This window comes from Netta rufina, assembly GCF_964035555.1.
Source record: "Netta rufina genome assembly, chromosome: 16".
Lineage (NCBI taxonomy): Eukaryota > Metazoa > Chordata > Aves > Anseriformes > Anatidae > Netta > Netta rufina.
In genome coordinates, this window is record NC_140140.1 from 2,495,906 (window position 1) to 2,515,377 (window position 19,472).

Here is a 19,472-nt window from a genome sequence, read left to right on the forward strand (position 1 = left end):
ATCTCTAGTCCTTCTTCACTACACAGCATTCTCATTTCTACTTATTCCTTCCTTATATATCTTTCCTTATACATCCTTCCTTATCCTCCTTTATTAGCCCAAGGCTCCTGCTCTTATTTTAGTACCCTTTAGTATCACCAGTCATCCCTGCTTGGTCCCAACGCCCTGTTGCAGCAGCTATAAACAGATCTGGTACTGTCTCCCTGCTAAACCATCCTCACTAGTACAATTCCAACCAAATTCTGCACCTGTAGCACAAATTCCTGATCACAACTCCAGCATTTCCTACCTCTTTGGTGTTCTTAAGCCTTTTCTCAGATCATCTCTACCTCCTGCTAATCTCAAGCAATTAACTGGGATTAAATGCAACTGGGAACCTCCTTCAGCTGTGAGGCCACAGACCTGCCTTCCAAACATGCTCCTTCTCCCTCCTTCCAGAGGGATTTTACCTGCTCAGAGACAGCTCCCTCCAAAATGCATCCACAGCTGTCAGCTTCAGGCTCTCACCTATGCCCTGGGCCTCCACGTCCTGCCTGGTTGCTTTTCTCCTTGTGCTTCAGGGCTCCAGACCCAGGAGCTGTAAGAATGTAAAGAGGGGCAATGTAAGGCCTCTTGTTCTCCCTTGTGAAGTCTCTTCACAACCTCATTTATCCCCTGATCTACTGAAAAGGGCACAAAATAACATCACAAGCAGGCCTAATTCACAGAGAGCATCCCAGCACAGGGCACCAGCTTGCCCAGCTGCACCCAGCTCTGAGCTGGCTGGACCCAAAGTCATGCTGGACTGAAACACTGGCAATGGGTCAAACCCTGTATTCCCCTTCTCCTGAAACGTCTCTCTGCAGGTAAACACCTGCAGCATATTAAATTTACTGCCACATTGGTGCATCTCTTGCCTGGCACGGTGTCATTGCAATCTTTTCAATTTCAGAAGGGTGAAACCTCCAAGAGGAATAAATCAGGGCTGAACATCAGATGCTACGGAAAGGCCTGGCTTCCCACTGAGGGCTCCCTGGGCTCCCGCTGTCCAACTGTCCTCGACTCCCTCTCCTGGCTGCAGGCACAGGCTGCAACCCAGGCCAGGAGCAGCGCCCACCGCCCCCCAGGGACCCCCCAGGTGGGGCACAGAGCCCAGCGGGTGCTGAGCCCCTTGCGCCACCTCCCTCTGTCCATGGATCGGCGGGGTAAACGTGAGCCCTTCTTTCCCTACACCCTCACTAGCCCTCCCTGCTGGACTCTTTTTAAAGCAGCAAGCCCGGGGTGGGGCCATTAGTAGTAGTACTAGTAGTACTAGTAGTAGTAGTACACCACATTTCATGCCCCACAGTCTGCATTCCTGGGTTTTCTGCCCTCTCAAAACACAAAGCCAGCTCTCCATTAGTGCTGTCTCCCTCTACCCTCACTAAAATCCCCCCTGTAGTCCTCTTCCCCATCCCAGGAGTTGGCTCCACTTGCCTGGACCCCGCTGTGGGACCCCACCCCCAGCCCCTCATGAGCCGTAGCTGCTGCAGGGGGACACGGACAGCAGGACGGGAGGTGATCCTCCCCTCTGCACAGCTCTGGTGGGGCTGCGCCTGGAACACGGTGTGCAGCGCTGGGCACAGCACAGGAGGGAGGAGAGCTTCTGGAGAGGGCCCAGCGTGGAGCCATGAAGATGTTTAAGGGATTGGGGCATCTGTCTTACGAGGAAAGACTCAATAAACTGGGCACGTTTAGCCTAGAGAAGGGATCTCACCAACCTCTATCTCAACCTGAGGGGACCCTGTAAAGAGGATGGGGCCAAACTTCTCTGTGATACGATGAGGGTTAATTGTTATAAATTGAACCGCAGGAGGTTTCATCACGGTGTGAGGAAGGACTTTCTTGTGAGGGTGACTGAGCACAGGCTGCCCACAGGGGCTGTGGAGCCTCCTCCTCCGGACATGTTCAAACCCTGACGGGACGCGGCCCTGGCTGTCCCTGCTGGGGCTGGGGCAGGGGCCGGGGCAGACGCCCCTGGCCGCCCCTTCCCACCTCAGCCCTCCCCCGGGAGCCGCCGGGCCCCGCTCCCCTCCCCGCGGCCGCACGGGGGGGCCCGCTCCCGGCTCTGCGGGCTCCGAGCGGGGCCGGGCCGGGCCCGGCGCTTCCTGGCGGCCGCTTTGGTTCCGGGGCGCCGCTGCCTGGAGACGGCGCTGCCCAGCGGGGCCGCTCCGGTACGGCCGGGCAGGGGGGTTTGGGGCCGGGAGGGCCGGGAGGACGAGGGGATGGACGGAGGGGAGGGGAGGGAGGGAGGGGAGCGGAGCTGCCGCACGAGCAGCCGGCACGGGCAGCGGGGGCTGGAGGCTGGCGGCCCCACGGCCGGACCCGTGCCGCAGTGCAACAGCAGGGGCAGCTCGGGGCTGGGGGGCACGGCGCGATGCTGTCCCCGCTCGGTGCCCCCGCTCGGTGTCCCCTCCCGGCCCCAGGGGAGGCAGCGGGAGGCCGGCCGGGCTCCTGGCCTTGCTGCTTGGCACGGGAGGCGAGGTGCGGATGAGCAGCGGCCTGCCCCGCTGTCCCCGCAGCGGTTGTGTCCCCCGGACCCGTGCCCCCAGCTGGGTGCTCTTGGGGTGCTGCTCCCAGCGTGCCGCTCAGTCGCATGGGGGGGTTGCCCGACCGATGTGGGGTTTGCCAGGCAAGCTCCTGCACAGTCCTGTCTGGGTCTGCCTGGGAGAGCTCCTCAGAGTGCGATTTGACAGGTTTTTGGTACAGAACCCAGCAATCCTGCCTAACCAGGGCGTGTTCGCTTTGCTTTAGTTTCCAGCTGGATGTAGGAAATACACATTAAGGCAAATTACATTCTGTGTTTTGTAATGCAGCCGTGCAGTTCTTGTATTCTTTTTGGATTTGGCTAGGTTGTTTTATACCTGCTATGCAGGATAAAGAGATCAGGGAACCTGCACTTTCTAATCCCAGAAAGAGAATTAGGATGTCTGGGCTGTGCTGGCGGCAGGGCTGGTTCTTGCAAGGATTTCTCTCTTTGGCAGGGAAGTGGAGGGATGCGGGACATAAATATTCAATACTAGTCTGTGGGATTGTTTGTCACTTCTAAGCTTGTTTTTTGACAGATTCCTGCCACATCATGTCAGGAGACAGCGACTGCACGAGGACAAGTCCATCAGCAGGGTCTCTGTCCGACAATGAATTCTTGCCAGATCGGCCTAAGTATGTTTGCTCGCTATCTCCTGATCTCATTACCAAAGCCCGCGAAGAGCTCCAAGAGAAACCTGAATGGAGGCTCCGTGACGTGCAGGCACTCCGAGACATGGTGTGCAAAGACTATCCCTCCCTGGGGACGTGCCTGGACGATGCTTTTTTGCTAAGATTTCTCAGAGCCAGGAAATTCGATTACGATCGAGCTCTTCAGCTTCTGGTGAACTACCACACTTGCCGGAGGAGCTGGCCTGAGGTCTTCAACAATTTGAAGCCATCTGCAATAAAACCTGTCCTAGAGTCTGGTTTTGTCACTGTGCTGCCTTGTCTGGACCCAGAGGGACGCCACATCGTCTGCATCCGCCCAGGTATTGAAATGCATGAATAGCTTCGTTCTCCATCTTCAAGGTGTTTCTGGGCCAAAAATCTGTTTCCTACTCTCCTGTGAACACTGGTTACTTACACAGAGTGCGTGGGTTCTCTTTGAAACTTGAACAGCTAACTTGCGAAGGGACACCTCTGTCATTAGGCAACGTAGTACCAGTTCCTTTTCCTGTTTCAGCAATAACTGCAGCTGAGTAAAAAACAAAATGCAGTGAGGTGGGCTGATGAAACATAGGTGATTCAAGAAAAAATGTGTAGTAACTCAAATTGAAGCAGGGCTGCTGGCTTATTACTTGCTTTTACAGTGAGTGGAGAGAGGAGCCTGTGGCTGTGACTCCAGTACAAATAATCAGAGGCTTCAACGTGCTTTTGGTGCTGCCAGGCTTGCTGTAAATTTGTCTTCATTCATCCTCCTCTTTTCCATTTACCTGCTTTCTTTCTGAGCTGAAGCTGCTTCTAATGAGCTGTGCTGGGTAGAGAATGGGGTTCTTAAAACCATTGCCTTTGCTCCTTGAAGTAAAATCGAGTTGCCATTTATCTCTTGCTTAAGAAAGGCTGCTCTGAACTAGGACTGTGGCTATTAAAGACTAACTTTTAAGAGTCCAGTAACATAGAAAATCAGTTTTTGGAATGTGTATTGTTAGCTTATCTGTACTTTCCGACTTACCATCCATGTCTTGTAACCTCAGACAGATGGACACCCAGTAATTATCCGATTACTGAGAACATTCGTGCCATATACTTAACGTTAGAAAAACTCATTCAGTCCGAAGAGACCCAGGTGAATGGAATTGTAATCCTGGCAGACTACAAAGGAGTCAGCTTATCTAAGGCGTCTCATTTTGGTCCTTTTGTAGCCAAAAAAGTGATTGGAATTCTTCAGGTAAGACCTGAACTGGTGGGAAAATAAGCTTGTGCATTGTAAATGACTGCTTCTGTGTCTAGAGTTCTTGACTATGTCACCAGAAACTTAAGCAACTTGGCTTTTACCAGAAGAGTTAGAACATGTCCCTGTCCAACCAGTTTCTCAGATCCTTGCCAACTTAACTTGCTTCTCCTGTTTTTAACTTGTGCTTCCCTAAAATTAATTTTGCATTAGAAATGCAAACTTTGAGTTGGAACAGAAAAGGCCAGTTCTGCTAGCTCGTGATGAGGAACAGAGCAATGAGTTACAGTTAGGCAGAGGACTTCACTTTGCCTGAATGCTAAGGAATGTCTCTTGTTATCTAAATGGTTCCTTCCTAAACATGTTTCTGTCAGCCCCTGTGGATGGAACGTGTCACTCACTGACCACTGGGCAAGGGCAAGTGCAAGTCCTGCTGCAAAAATTTTGCAGAGGATTTTTGAATGTGTGTGATTTGGGGAGGATTTCCATCCAGTCCCTGAAAGAAAGGGTTCTTCAGCACAGAGGGCAGCAAGAGACAGCAATGAGAAGGATCTCAGACTACACAGTTGGGAGGAAAGTGACAACAAGCAAGTTAGAGAAAAGGTCTAAGCACAAGTGGAGCTGTAGAGCATAGGAAGGTGAAGGCGTAACCTGGTCAAAGCGGCAGGAAGTTCTCACGAGTTTAGCTGATGTTCTGCCCTGCTATATGAAGGAGTAAGATGAAAATTTCTCTTGAATGGATTTATTTCCTTGTTACTTTCTGGTCTGAGCTGGTTCTATTTTATGCTGTGTCTGTGGAGGGATAACAAAGGATAAGGGGAATAAGGAGTTTGTGGAGACAAGACTAGTGAGTTTATGAATGTCTGCGTAACAAGTCACATAATCCTTAAAATTATAATCTAAATATGTCATTAAACTGTCTGAGCCCAGCAATGGGTGTCTGCTACTGTCAGTGGAAGCTATTAACAAAACAAAGAAGGTAAAGGACAAGGTGTGGGTAACATATAAACATGTTGCATCAACCTTGCTGAACTGCATCTCCTGAAGGAGGAGCCAATTCTCTGACCTTCAGAAGGAGAAAAATACTCCCACAGTGCATGCATCTGCTTTTCAGCCTAAAAACAGACTGCTTTCTTTGTACAGGTTGAGGTGATCGTAAGGGAAAGAAACTTCTGTGAGGCATGTGAGATCCTAATGCTGATCATGAGCTTTTGGCTTGGAGAGCTTTATGGAAATTAATTCCTCAGTACACATCTCGTGGCTAACTGTTTTAGACTGTGGGCTGTACAGGAGGCGCTGTGTGCTCGGCTGGCAGCAGATCTGGTTGTCAGCCCTGCCTGACTGCATGGAAGGGCAGGGAAGGAAGAAGCTGTAGTTGCAGAGCCTGTTTGTATTTTGTAGTTAGCATGAAATGTTGAAATGGCAGAAAAATAGGGCTATACGATTTCCTCCTCCTATAAACGCACATTTTAGATGTGCTTGGTACCCAGATGTCATAGCTGGACACACAGAAGCAACCTGTGCTGGGCTCCCAGCACGGTGCACTCCTCAGAAGCTAGGAACACAGAACAGTTTGGGTTGGAAGGGACCTTAAAGACCACCTCATGCCACCCCCCTGCCATGGGCAGGGACACCTCCTGCTAGACCAAGTTGCCTAAAGCCCCATCCAGCCTGGCCTTAAACATTTCCAGGGATGGGACACCCACAGCTGGTGCCAGTGCTCATAGTAAATCACGTAACTCTGCATCCTCATCAGGATTGGGAACACCCAGAGGACAGTGCCTGTGACTAAGCACAGTCACTGGTACCTCACTCAGCATCTTTCTTCAGGGAGACAAACAACATGAGAATGGAGGACTTAGTGGCAGTAGTGTTTCCCAACGTTTCTCGTCTCTCACCTTTATTTTTATGCCCACAGCCCTGGTACTGCTCCCTGTTAGAAGGTGCATTTCTGTTCCATTATCAGCTTATGTTGGTATCTCAGATGAAGTCTGGGAGCCAGTGGGTTGTGCTGGCGGTCAGTCTTGGGAGGTTTTAATAAGAGGAAAACGGCAGATGTTTTAAAACTGCATTACAAAAATCTTCTTTACCCTTCAGGATGGATTTCCCATTCGAATAAAAGCTGTTAACATAATAAATGAACCTCGTATATTCAAAGGCATTTTTGCAATCATCAAGCCTTTTCTGAAGGAAAAGATAGCAAACCGGGTAAGGATCTGCATCATTCTAACATTAATGCTGGTGTTTTTAAGTTCCTTGCTTATATCTGTTTAAAAATATCACAGCTAGAAAAATCTTGGTGCCACTTCGCTGATCTAACTGGTCCTTTCTTCTGCTTTAATCTTTAAAAAAAATCCTGTTAGGAAAATTCTTTTAGAGAAAGAAGCTTCGAGGAGTTTAAATACTGGCATAATATTAACATGGCTATTTAATGCATATGCTATATAATCATGACATTGATTCCACCCCTGGGGTTGGGCTGTCTTGGCAAGTAACACTGTGTGCTTCTAAGGTGGTATCATAGGAGATAGCACTGTCCTTTCCTTGTACCGTAGGACTGGACATCGTTGCAAAGAACGATGCCCTTTTCCACAAGGATAAGTACTTCAAGTGCCACAAATGGGTTTGGGGATAAACTGAATATAGAATTTCTGTGGAGACTAGCAAATCTCAAGTCTTTTTTGCTGGGATTTAAGCTGCTCTAGACTTGGCTCATCTCAAGACTCCTCTCACTAGTGCATCCAACAGCACCTGCCCAATGTTGTATGCTGGCACTTACATGTAATGGCATCAATTCCAGAATTCGCTCTTTAATACAAAATAACCTCTTTAGCTGACTATACGCTGCGCTGCTTGATACACGCTATTAAAGCTATTTTTGTCTTTCCTCTCTAGTTTTTTCTTCATGGCTGTGATCTGAATTCCCTTCATCAAAACATTCCTCCAGTGATCCTGCCTGAAGAATACGGTGGTACTTCGGGGAAGCTGGATATATCAGCATGGAATGAGCTGCTGCTGGCCTCTGAAGAGGATTTTCTGCATGATTTCTCACAGCTGGTACTCCCATGTGACAGCTCTCCCCAAGACATGCTAGTGAGTGGGGATGCCGATGAAAAACAATGTGATGATTCCCTGCGAGGCATGAAACCTCAGCTCTACTACTGTTATTAGCAAATCGGTGAAGGGAACCTTTCCAGCAGTTAAGACCTCTTCTGTTCTGATAGGTGATGTTGTGAACTCTGCCTTACTCCTAAACCCGCAGTTTAGGAACAGACTGCTGAGGCACTTTACACTATAGAACCAAAGGAAGCTGAAGAGGGCACAATGGGGGCAGGGCAGAATTCACAGAGGAAAAAGGCAAAGAGCACAGAGTTGCCAAGTTACACAGAATACCTAAAGTTCATTAACCTCTGTGGATGATGCAAACCTGCCTGTTGCTTCTTATGATAAAGACAAAAATGCAGGATGGTAAGCTTGATAGTTTCTTCTCCCCACCCACTAAAAGTGACAACAACCATTTGCTAGCTTTGTGACTGTCCATTCCCTTCCCCTTCTAAAAACACCCACTAACCCAAGAAAAACAATTGCTGTTTGCTTTTGAACCCTGTGAAATGTAGTTCAGTCAGCAGAGATTGCTTAAAACAGTAAGAGTCTAACTTGGCCAGTCCCCTATCTCTTGGTTCAGAGTGTAACTTGGCACTTCTGGAATACCCAAATGAATATTCAACTCAAATTAACGCCAAGGGAGACTTTTTTAATCCATGAAGACCAGTGTGGAAATTCTCTCTGAAGCTTCCTCACATGGGGAAATTAACTATTATAACATCAATATCAAGGCTTACTATAAACAGATGCAATCTTCATTTGCAGAGAACAGTAAGTTCCTCAGATCAGGTAATGAGGCTTTTGAGTGGCTACAACTCCAAATACTGAGGTTTGAGACCAAATGAGAAAAGGCTGTCACCCACCTTCCCGCATTATCAGTTGTTCTTTTTCTTCAGCTGATTGCTACGAGGAATTTGGTAAGTAACTCTCATGTAGAATTTGTAAGGCAGCTTTGTAGCAGCTGGCATGACAGAGAAGGCAATACTTCATGTAAGAAAGCAAGGTGCTTCTTTAGCTTGTTACATTTGACAGATTTTGAACTTAGGTCTTTGTGAAACCAAATGCAGACAGGCTATTTGAAAGCACATTCTTCAATTTCCTGGTATTGTAGCATTTTGTTTCCTGTGCTTGTCTGCTCTTTTGTGAAGTGTTACAACTTCAGTTTCAGCTTTTACCTCTTTTGTCTTTGTTCTTGTATGAAGTTAGACTTTAATGATCTCTGTAATATTTACCCATAGCTTGTATGCCTGTGCTTAGAGGTCTTTGTCTAGAGACACAGCTAAGACTCCAATGTCAAATCAGGGTAAGATATCCTATGTCTAAATAAGCTGTTCCCACTCCACGTTCAAATGTTGAATGACATAGAATTAGAACATAACTGTCACACACTTTTAGCACTTTTTTTGCACTGTAATAGTGCAGAGCTGGGAAACCTCACTAGGACCAAGAAAGCACACCCAATTATTTCAAGGTGAAATACTTCACTTCTTGGTGAAAAAGAAATCCCTTCTACCAGGAGACTTATCTCCAGAGCACTTTCTCTGGCTGAAATCTTTATTTAGTGCCAAGTGTGATATAATTACCGGTTTTGTTTCTGTAAATATAAAAACAACAAAAGTATCTTGAGAATTTCAGACTTTTTTTTTTTTCTCGAAGTGCCAAACTCTGTTTTGAATGTCTTTTTCTCCTCTCAGACCCCCTACAGCATGATTGCACTGCTAAAAACCTTCACCACCACAGTAATGAATTCCTGACCTGGCAGCAGACCTCATCCTGGAGCTAAGGGTGGCAAATGCCAGACCTGTCATCCAAGCATTATAGAAGGAGACTAGGTTTTGAAAAGGGGTAAGCCACGAAGCTTTTTCCTGGGCAGCAGTTCAGAATTTCAGTGGGAGGAAGGAACTCATCACTTGACCTGCTTTAGAACAAAGGTGGGAACAAATTAACTTCCCTCACTTAAAGCATCTGATTTTTTCCTACCTTTATAAGGCATCTTATTCTTACTTGACGGTTATACCTTAAGCAGAGGAAGAAAAAAATACCATTTTCTGCTATGTAAAATAAGGTAAAAGAGTAATGCTAGCCACTTTCTCCTCACTTCTGACCAGAACTGGCTGCATGTTTTGCAGAGATTGAATTCTTTGTACCACCTAGCAAGACACATTAATACACAGTACACGACTTAAAGGTAAGTGGCTACCCAACCTGTTTAATTGCCAGAACACAGAGATTGCTCTGGTGTTTGTATTCTTTGAGTGCCTCTTAATTGTAGCCACAATGTACAATTTAAAAAATATATTTTGAAACGTCTACTATAAGAACAGCTACTTTGATCCACTTATACAACTACTAGAGAGGAAAGGTGAATTTTCAAAATTCAATTTTAATATCCCTTAAAAAAAAAAAAAAGTGGTGGCCAACAGAAGGTGGCACTTGAGGAACCTTCAAAGAAACCAAACCCTTTTCCAGGGTCTTAGATTATCTTGCATGGTAGAGAAAACAGATCTTACCCTCCCCTTTCCAGTTCTGCTTACAATGGAACTAAATCATTTGTTTTATTTTTAAACATAACAGGTAAGGCTACATTATCCAAGCTGAAAATAGCCTGTGATATGCCTCCAGAACTTTATCCTTAAAGCTGGATGCTCGATGTCAGGATACATGAACTAAGACAGGCTTACCTGTGTCAGTCATTTAACTAATATTCTAGATTTGCTCTTCCTTGGCTTTAGAATTTAGAGTTTACTAAGTTTGCAACTCTATGTCCCTTTTTAGGTTTGTAGCCAGTGCTTAGCTTGTCTTACAGCAAGCACACCTCTGTCTCATACATACCTGACAACAGAGCCAAGGAGTGTTCTTTGAGCTTTAGCACTTACTAGCAAAGAAACAATTTTGGTCTCAGAATTTCTTGTCAGATTAGTGAAATAAACACTTGCTTTAAATATAGTCTCCTTATCTGCAGAATAGATACGAAAAGCTGTTTAGCTTGGTGGTTGTGGTTTTTATCCCCCCCCCCCCCCCCCTTCCCACCACTTCACAGCACTAAAACTGATGTGATTCCCCCCCCACAACATGAAATAGCTTTGTTTCCAGAGGTTACATGCCTCTGGAAATCCATCCCTGATGAATGCAACACATCCTAAGGAAAGGTACTCAAACTGCATTGGGTCATCATGGCTTTTGGCATTAAGTGGGACAGCAGTTAGCTGCATACTGTACATAAAAATACTTGAATTTATACTCTTGCAAATGGGTGTTACAAACCCTGAGGTATTTTCAGGAAGTGGGTGAAGTATTTTTTTTTTTGTTAAATCATTTTGGCATGAGTTAATCAGTGTTACTCAAACTAATAATTTCACCTTTTTGTTGTATGTGGGCCTAGAGGTGTTGGGTGGTTAAGTGTACATTTTATTTTGACAAAATTTATTTTTATATTGCATTTTATAAAATGGAGTGGTCAAAATGTGTAATTTTATGATGCATGACTGGGTGATTAAACACATTATTGTAACAGCTGCTAATGTGGTGTTTTGAATACATTTTCCTTGCGTCATCTTGGAGTATTTATTGTAAAAGCGAATAGCAACGTATACTTAGTTCCACACTAAACACATACTTGCAACTAAGTATAATTGCCAAGGAATTACATTAGAAAGGGTGTTGATTTCTACCGCATAACTAAATTTTACTTGAACAGTACCCAAGCAATTTCAAGGAACAGGATTTGACATTCAGAAAAAAAATCACACGAAGGTGCACTTTCAAAATACATCATGACTTACTGTTTGCTGCATGAGAAGACATCCACTCAGATCTAAGTGGTGACTGTAGCAGCTAATTAGCATTGTAATCTTTAGATGCAATATTTTGCAGTAGAGAATAACTGCCCCAGTCCTCAACACTTCTCAACAGAGCTGGGAAAGTTTCAGTAGTTAGTTTTATTCAAATGAGTTTACAGTGCAAATGCCTTAGTGCCAATAATAATCATCTCGTGTACACTTTTATAAGCATACTAGACAAGTGAAAATTACGTAGCTCTATTTTCCACCATAATCATGAAGTCATTTAAGCTAGTCGTACACTTACTACTCAATATTTGGCAAACATACTAAGAAAGATTATCACAGAAGTTGCCTCTTAGAAAGAGAAAATTTGTTCTTAAAATGAATTCGTTAACAGCTTTTCAACCTCAAAGTTCTGTTGTTTTGGTGAGGAGTAAGGTTTTTTTTGCCACAAAACAGAAAGATAAGTATCACCAACTTCTGCTTTAAACAAAACCTTTGCAGCAGAACGTAGAAGTTAAGCAGTATGGCTTACACTTCCAGGAACTGAAGTGTTAGCATTAGTGCATTATGCTGAACATAACTTGTTCTTTAAAATATATTACTTCATATTTAGCTAAATGTTGCTTCTGTTCAATATTAAGGTTGGGGCTATTGGACAGAACAGATACTTTTTGTGCTTTGACAGCACAGCTGTAGTGAATTTTTAAAACACAGTAAAAAGAGTTAACCATGAGTTAAGGTTAAAATAGAAAGATAAATGATAATTTTGATCCTGCATCAAGCATTGTGCAATACGTAACTGTCCATCCACCTGCATGTTAATATTAACATAAGAAGAGACAGTATTTGCCTTAATAACTAAAGCAATACATAACATTTTGGCTTTAAGCAAAAAATTCCCCACTTTTGTAAGCTCAGACATGTGCAGGTATTTAACTGAAGTCCCTATTGGTGAGGACAAGGGGAGCCACTAGGGTCCAAAGGTAGAGAAGGAGACACAGCCAGCTGGAGGTTATCTTCACCCACACAGCTGGCCACTTACTTGTCATCGTTTTAAAATCCGCATCAGGGCTAAAAAGCAAAGAAATCAATTATTAGATATCTAAGACTCCTTCAACCATTACTTGCTACCTCTCAAATCACATCAAACTCAGACAATTCAAATCATCAAACTCAGATGGGGCACTCCATTACCAGAGCCCTTCTGGGACCACAGTGAGAGAACTAAAAGAGCAGTTTCCCAGGGCTCCATAGTAGGCCTGTTCCTCCCAGCTCCCCATTTTCAAACCAAACCTGCTTGCATACACTGATGTGCTGCTCCTAAAGGAAGTCTCCCAGTGAGCTACAATATCAGACTCCCAATAGTTGCCACTCTGTAAACATACTTGCTAATTTACACAATATTGCAGTCCTGGGGAAAGCTATTATAAGCTGCAGAAGCTAAGGACATGTTCGACTCCCAGCAGATGTAGGAAAACATCTCTCTGTTTAAGTGGCACAGCCCTGGCATGGCTTTCCCATGGTGAAGACATTAGGCAGGCCTCTGACAAACTTCCCAGGATGCCCCTTTAAGCCGAACTCGTATCTATCCTTCCTGCTGCTTACATAATAAGTCTGGTAAGCACACTTTCTGCCCTTGCAGCTGAAACAGACCACTAGGAGTACAGCTACTGATTTAATTTTTTGCCTTTTCTACAAGTTTTTTTTTTTTTTTTGTCATGTCTTTAATTCAGCAACACAAAATTGAGAAGCTACAGCTGTAATGCAGCTGGCGTAGGGACAGCACATAAACAACTTGGCAGAGTAGCCAGAACAGGAATCCCCTGTCCCCCTAGAAATACCGGCTAGCACATGCCACCTGTCATTTTCTGCCTTGCTCTTACCTGTACCAGTTCGTGAGTGTCATCATGATATAAAGAGAGGCAAGGAAGAGCATGAAATGGAAGAAGGTATAGCTGTACTGAACACCATCCTTCTCATTATCCACGACACGGCGCACTTCTCCTTCCTCGGCAGCCCCGCTGCCTGCTCCCCCAGCCTCCTCCAGAATGGCACTGTCGCTCCCAGACAGCATCAGCTTGTTCACTTGGCTGTTACTTGAAGAGCGAATGCTGCAGGGTAACCCAAAGAAAAAGATGGTTAGGAACTCCCTTTTCAGGTATCTATGTTTGCTTATAAAACAAGCAACAGATGAGAATGAATGTCTGGGACTAGCCAATTGCATTTTTTAATCCATCTGGAAACATCGAGGAAGCTCCTTGAAGAGAGCTGTTTCAATCTGAGCTTTCATTAACCAAATCAAACAGCGGTCCTAGGCCAGGTCTTATACCACAGAGTGTTACCAGAATTGGGCTAATAAAGCCTGTATTTATGCACATGCAGTTTCATTAGTTGTATTTGGCTTGGGCCTGGGACCACAGTTTGACATGAGCAAATGCCAATATATTTTTCACTGGAGCCAGAGTCAAATCAAGAAGGCAAAACTCAATTGTTTGTCATTTGATAGCAGCACAGATCCTACCTGGAATACAGGAGGCAGAGAACAAATATAACCAATCCAACAATACTCTGGGCATCCCACCACTGCAGGGACTTGGGTGGAGCTGGAGTAGCCGGTACAACTGTGGTGTTGGCTGGAAAAACTGTGGGTGTAGCTATCTGGGTAATGATGTTCAGCAAACTTGGGTTACAGTTTCGCTCTGAAAGGGAGTTTGAGGCAGATTTAGATGAGGTGAGCTTTGCAAGCAAGTAGCTAAGAAAAGATGACAAACTTGCAATTTATCATTCCCTTTAATATCTTCAATTCACCAGGGGCAGTAACAGCATGGAATATTTTTCGTTCTTGTGAATTAGGCAAGGGTGTATTATTTAAATAATAAAATTGGAATGCCCTCAACAAATACCCCAGTTTATTCTTGAAAGAGGCAATTTGATGGTTTCACTAAACTTAGCTTTACTTTCTGACTAGATTTTATCTAGACAGAAGATCAGCAATGCCCACACGGTGATCTGTAATAACTGGGTCACACCAATAGTTTCGCACCAAGTAATGTCACTCAGGACAATCTGGTACTTACCAGGCTCGTTAGACATGGCTGACCACGTGAGGTACATGGTGTACAGAGTAATGATAGAGGACTGCAGGAGGCCAGAGTGAGGCTGATATTCCTGTTCAAAGACAAGACAAGAGGAAAAGGGTGGCTTTTACCTACAGCTGGATGAAACCCTATGGCCATAGATATAACAACTGTTGGCATTTAAAACTAAAGTTTTTAGAAATGTGTTTGGCTTTGTTCCGTTTAAAAGACAGGAAGAAACTCCTTAGAGCAACACAATGTATGCAGCAATAACGCAAACATGGAAGGAATACGGAAACCAAACCCAGTTCTCCTGTGCTGAAGACTCAGGTGCAAGTTCTAGCCAAGTTAATCCCAAGTTGCTTAACAGTTCTGTAAATACAGACCTAGCATGTGATTTATTTGAGCAATAGTAGTTCAGAATCAAGTAACATGCAAACTTTCTACTGATATTAAACGCTCGTACTCATTGTTTTGAAGCCATAATTTTTTGGATCCCCAAAGCCACACCAGCAGTGACCCCACCTCCACCACCGGAAACAGTGTCCAGAACAATGTGAGCCAAAAAAAGCCTTATCTTCAGGAAATACATCACTATAAGATCAAGGACTTATTTTTTTGTTTGTTTGTTTTTACATCTTACTTATTTCTCAAATATCCCTAGCTAGCATAGGTATAACAGACAAACTTACAAGTTCTTTGCCTGGCTGAATGAATGTGACATCCTTCTTACATCCCTGCTTTGCATGTCAGATGAAAATAGTAAAGAAAAAGAGTACCTGAACTTTTGGAAGGATAGAAACGATGGATACAGCAATGCACAGGATCATATTAATGCTTATGAAGAACTTGTTTTCAGCGCAATCCTCAGGCTTTGTGTAGAAAACATAGAAAAGCACAACAAAAACCAGTGACAAGCCGTAGAACAAGCTTGTACAGGACAGCAGAGCTGGAGGGGAAAAAATAACTGTTAGAATAAAGCCATAGCTTAACAGTACATCTAAGGTACTTCAGTGGCTAGCTACTGCTGTAAATGGACAGGCCCCTTCCTTACTTCTAAATCTGGTTCAGGAAGCTAGACTAGCAGGATATATTTTCATTCGGTATGGCCAAATGTCTGCTTCAGCTCACTAAGCAGTGCAGCTCAGAAGAAAGCCAACGCTGCCATCGGGGGAATAAGACCTGCCTTCTAGCTGCAGGGTAATTGCTTTTACTGGGTTGTCAAGCCAGTGTCAAAGAGCACTTTTTGCACACTTTAATCTATGATCTACTGTTTACAAGCTCTGAATTTCCTCTTCTATGCTAAAGGCCACCTGTTTTCATTCCCATTCTGCTATGTGCTTTACAAGAAGCTACAAAACGCTGTTGCAGCATTCACAGCTGTAACAAAGAACCACAACTGCTGGTGCCCTGATTTTGGTGGTCAAGTCAGTGGCGCGCACTGTGACACTGTGTTGGAGAGCAGCCACCATCACCGACATAACGGACTTCCTGAGAACATCAGCAGGGGAGGCGACAAGGCAAAATCAGAACTAAAAAGATCCAGGCTGCTAGTTCTGCACTCACTCCGCAAACCAGACAAGTTAAGTATTGTTTATTACTACTGTCAGACCTGCTAGTTGCAAGCCTGGAGTATTTTACATTTTATTTAATGAGAAAATGGCAACACTGCAGTTATTAATTCCCAACGCTTACAGTAGTGACTCAGGGAGACTGGAGTGTATAATTCTAGGACATGTTTGCAAACTAGTACATGATATTCTGCAGAGCGCTGGCCAGCCAAAATAAATCCCTGCCGGCTTAAGATTCCTACCTGCATACCAACATTTAGAGTTTCCCTCCTCCATTCTCTCAACCCAGTTCTCATTCCAGGAGTGAGCAAAGTCCACAAGAAGCACCAGCTGGATAAGAATGAAGCAGAAGGCTCCAAAAATACCTACAACAAACCAGGCTAGAAAAGAGAGTAACAAAAACAAGCTTAACTTTCATCATTTGCATGTTAACCCAGGAAATAGAAAAACACCTATTTCTAATTATACTGCAGACAAGTAACAAAAATAAATCTGAAACTATATTTTGAAGCGTTATTTGCTTTGGCCTCCATCCTGCAGAATCATGTGAGGAACTGCTGCTACTTTACAGCTGTGGCCTACTCTCGTCAAGCTGAGCGTGGAAATGCTTAGCCCTGGGTGTTGTCAGAATGAATTCCAGATCCAAGTCAAGATACCTCTGTGTCAGTAAGCGCCACAGGGCCACATTTCTTTAGGGAACAAGAACCCTCTCGAGTGCCTGTGATGTGGCCAGACAGCAGAGGTACCCCGCAGCGATTTTTTTCAAAGGCTCTGGGGTAGTAATTTGCACTCATTGCAGACAGCACGCTGAGGGCTCTCATCAAAACAGCATCAGGAGGCTCAGCCCAGCAGTTAGTGTCAGAGCCCTGTATTAGTAACAGGCAGCGCCTATGGGCTTGAGAAGGGATCACTTCAGCTGGTCACTACATCACTGGGCAACCAAAATATTAATTCTAAAGAAAGACAGAATCTGCATTTTCTACAAGGTAACTTCACTATCACAACCATAGCCCAGCAAGTCTTGAGAAGTTTTGAGTTTAATAGCAATTAACACGGTAAGAATTTTGTCACTGTACCTCTTGTGAAAGGCCCTTCAGGAATGTAGAACGCCCCGACCATGATGCCCACAATGGCAGCTATTTTGAAGAACCAGAACCTTGAAAAGAAGAAAGTTCACAGTCTGACTCCGCATACAATATTCAGCTTTTCCACAACATACCAACAGCTTGCTGCACACAGATGAACGTCTAAGAAACAAACCCGAAAGTTGTGTTCAGTGGGATTACACACAGATATTTACCAAATGGGGGAGGAGCGCAAACGCAAAGTGTTGCACCTGGGACAGAAAAACTCCGTGCAACAGGACAGGCTGGGGCCAAAGGTTTGCTGTATGAGGAGCTCCTGCTCCAAACAGAGCATGGTTCAGCAGCAGGTCCTCGCAGGGGGGAAGGCTGCACTGTTCAGCTTGGAGAAGGAAAGAGGGAGACCCAATAGCTGTGCTCAGCTGCCTAAAGGAAGGTGTGAGGACTTTTGACAGTGTGCAGACTCTTCTTGCAGGTGAAAGGGCAAATAGCAACAGACAAGTTGCAGAAAGATGAGTTACAGTCAGATATCACAAAAATAGAAACATGGGCTGTGCAGAGAGGTCAAAGCAACCCTTAGAGATGTTCAAAAAAATCAGAAAGGTCACAAACACCTGCTCCATATTGGTCCTGCTCTGATAATTCATTCATGTAGCCCAAAACTAACTCAGTGACAGCAGGAAACTGGAAATCAGAGCCCAGTTTCTGCTGGATTAGAGTCAGACTAGTGCCCTGTGGACAAGCCAAGGAATGCCACAGAGAGCACAGGGAAGGGGACATAAACCACCTGGCACCTGACGTCTCTGCTGACACACGGAGGAGTCATCACCTCCCTTCTGCATTAGCAGTGATGTCTGGCTTTCCATTATCAATGCATCGACACGCTACACAAACAGGAAGCCTCTTAGGAGACCGAAGCATTGCTCTTTATTCTGTTCAAAAGAAACTCCAGGCTATCTACATATGCTTTAGCAATTCTCCACTGTGTTCAGCAGAGAAACCTGAGAGAAGAAAGAAAGGAAGCTAGTTAGGAGACCAGAGAGGCGGCTTACAAACGTACCCGTTGTGCACTGCTGCTCTTGGATCGTTACTTGTTTTCACTGCTATCATCATCAGTGATAAGACAAAGAAAAACACTGCCATGGCAAAGCTGATTCGATAGACAGCTCTGTAGCCGACAAACACATCGCAGCTGACAAAGCCGTTCAGATGTGGTATCAGCGTGTGAAGCCCCTCCTCACAAAATCCCGGCACCTGAGCAGAGACACATTTAGTGGTGAATTAACTTCTGTGTTTGCAGTTACAGTCTTTAAGCACTCTAACAGCTACGCTCCTCAGTCAGCTCTCTGCTGGGACATCTGTTAACAAAAGACATTTTGCTCTGCCAGCCCGCACAGAGCTCATTGTCATCTGTTGCTTCCCGAGCCATCACTAAAAGCATTCAGGAAGATTGAGATACCAGAGCTGCAGACAGCGCTGCCAATAGCCAGCCATCTCTAGGGTCTGGTCGAGTTTCAGAGACAAGGCATTCTGAAAAATGCACACTTAACGAATCGCCTATTTCAGGCGGGAGCCGCTTGGTACATGCGGGTTCTTAACTCGGGGGCGCTGCCACCTCAGGAATCACCTCGGGGACCACATTTGCGGCTCCGTTGTGCTCCGATCCAAGTACAAACCACCAAGCACCGCTGTCAGACGCCCCGGCTTTGCTAACAGCCGACACAACCCCCTCCCCCCCCGTACCTTTTTCAGCTGCTCCTCCATGCCCGGCGCCAGCATGATGCAGGCGACGGCGGTGCTGAGGAGGAGGAGGAAGGCGTAGATGAGGCGGGTGACGGTGGAGTTGCTGCTGCTGGGGCAGCAGCGGCACAGCAGGCAGGAGGCGCCGCCGCACAGGCACGGCACCTGCGGGACACGCACAGCCCGTCAGGCCGCAGCCCCGGGGGGACCCCCGGGGGGACCCCCGAGGAGACCCCCGGGGGGACCCGGGCTCCGCTTCCTCGCCCCGGTGCCCTCCCGGTGCCCTCCCCCCGCCCCCCCCCGTGCCCTCCCCGCGGCCCCGGCCCTGACCCAGCTGCCCAGCGAGCACAGCCCCAGCACGGCCCCCATCGCGCCGCCGCCACCGAGCCCCCGCCGGCCGCTTCCTGCTTCCGCCCTCAGCGCCCGCCGGCCGCCCCCCAGCGTCGCCGCCGCTCATTGGTCGTCCCCGCCACACCGCCCGCCAATAGGAAAGGGGGAAAGCGTGGCGGGAGGAAAGAGCGCCCTCCCGCCCGCTGTTTGTGTCCTTTGACGAGCGGTGGTCGTGAGGAGGAGAGCGCTGATTGGATGAAGAGAAGGGAGTGGGTGGTTCCACTAGCAGCGTGACCAATGAGCGAGGCTAATTGGCGTCAGGGCTCTGATCGGCAGGTCTTGTA

At 46.0% G+C, this 19,472-nt stretch overlaps 2 protein-coding genes across 3 annotated transcripts; one reads left to right on the forward strand and one right to left on the reverse strand.

The window, feature by feature from the left end:
• Positions 1–2,141: 2,141 nt before the first annotated feature.
• Positions 2,142–10,929, forward strand: TTPAL (alpha tocopherol transfer protein like). Of its 2 annotated transcripts, XM_084296853.1 has the most exons (6): positions 2,142–2,192; positions 3,084–3,536; positions 4,242–4,435; positions 6,536–6,646; positions 7,334–7,531; positions 9,238–10,929. In XM_084296853.1, the coding sequence occupies exons 2-6, from the start codon at positions 3,098–3,100 to the stop codon at positions 9,295–9,297; spliced, it is 1,002 nt and encodes a 333-aa protein (XP_084152979.1). In that variant the 5' UTR covers positions 2,142–2,192; positions 3,084–3,097; the 3' UTR covers positions 9,298–10,929. The 2 variants fall into 2 exon arrangements, with proteins under 2 accessions (XP_084152979.1, XP_084152978.1); XM_084296852.1 differs by lacking the exon at positions 9,238–10,929 and having other exon boundaries at positions 7,334–7,944.
• A 533-nt stretch (positions 10,930–11,462) lies between these two features.
• Positions 11,463–19,234, reverse strand: SERINC3 (serine incorporator 3). Its single transcript, XM_084296512.1, has 10 exons — positions 19,129–19,234; positions 18,802–18,963; positions 18,119–18,312; positions 17,053–17,132; positions 16,219–16,356; positions 15,185–15,354; positions 14,406–14,496; positions 13,850–14,027; positions 13,212–13,439; positions 11,463–12,399 (listed from the first exon to the last, which is right to left on the reverse strand). Exons 1-10 carry the CDS (start codon positions 19,165–19,167, stop codon positions 12,261–12,263), a joined length of 1,419 nt encoding a protein of 472 aa, XP_084152638.1. The 5' UTR covers positions 19,168–19,234; the 3' UTR covers positions 11,463–12,260.
• Positions 19,235–19,472: the final 238 nt, after the last annotated feature.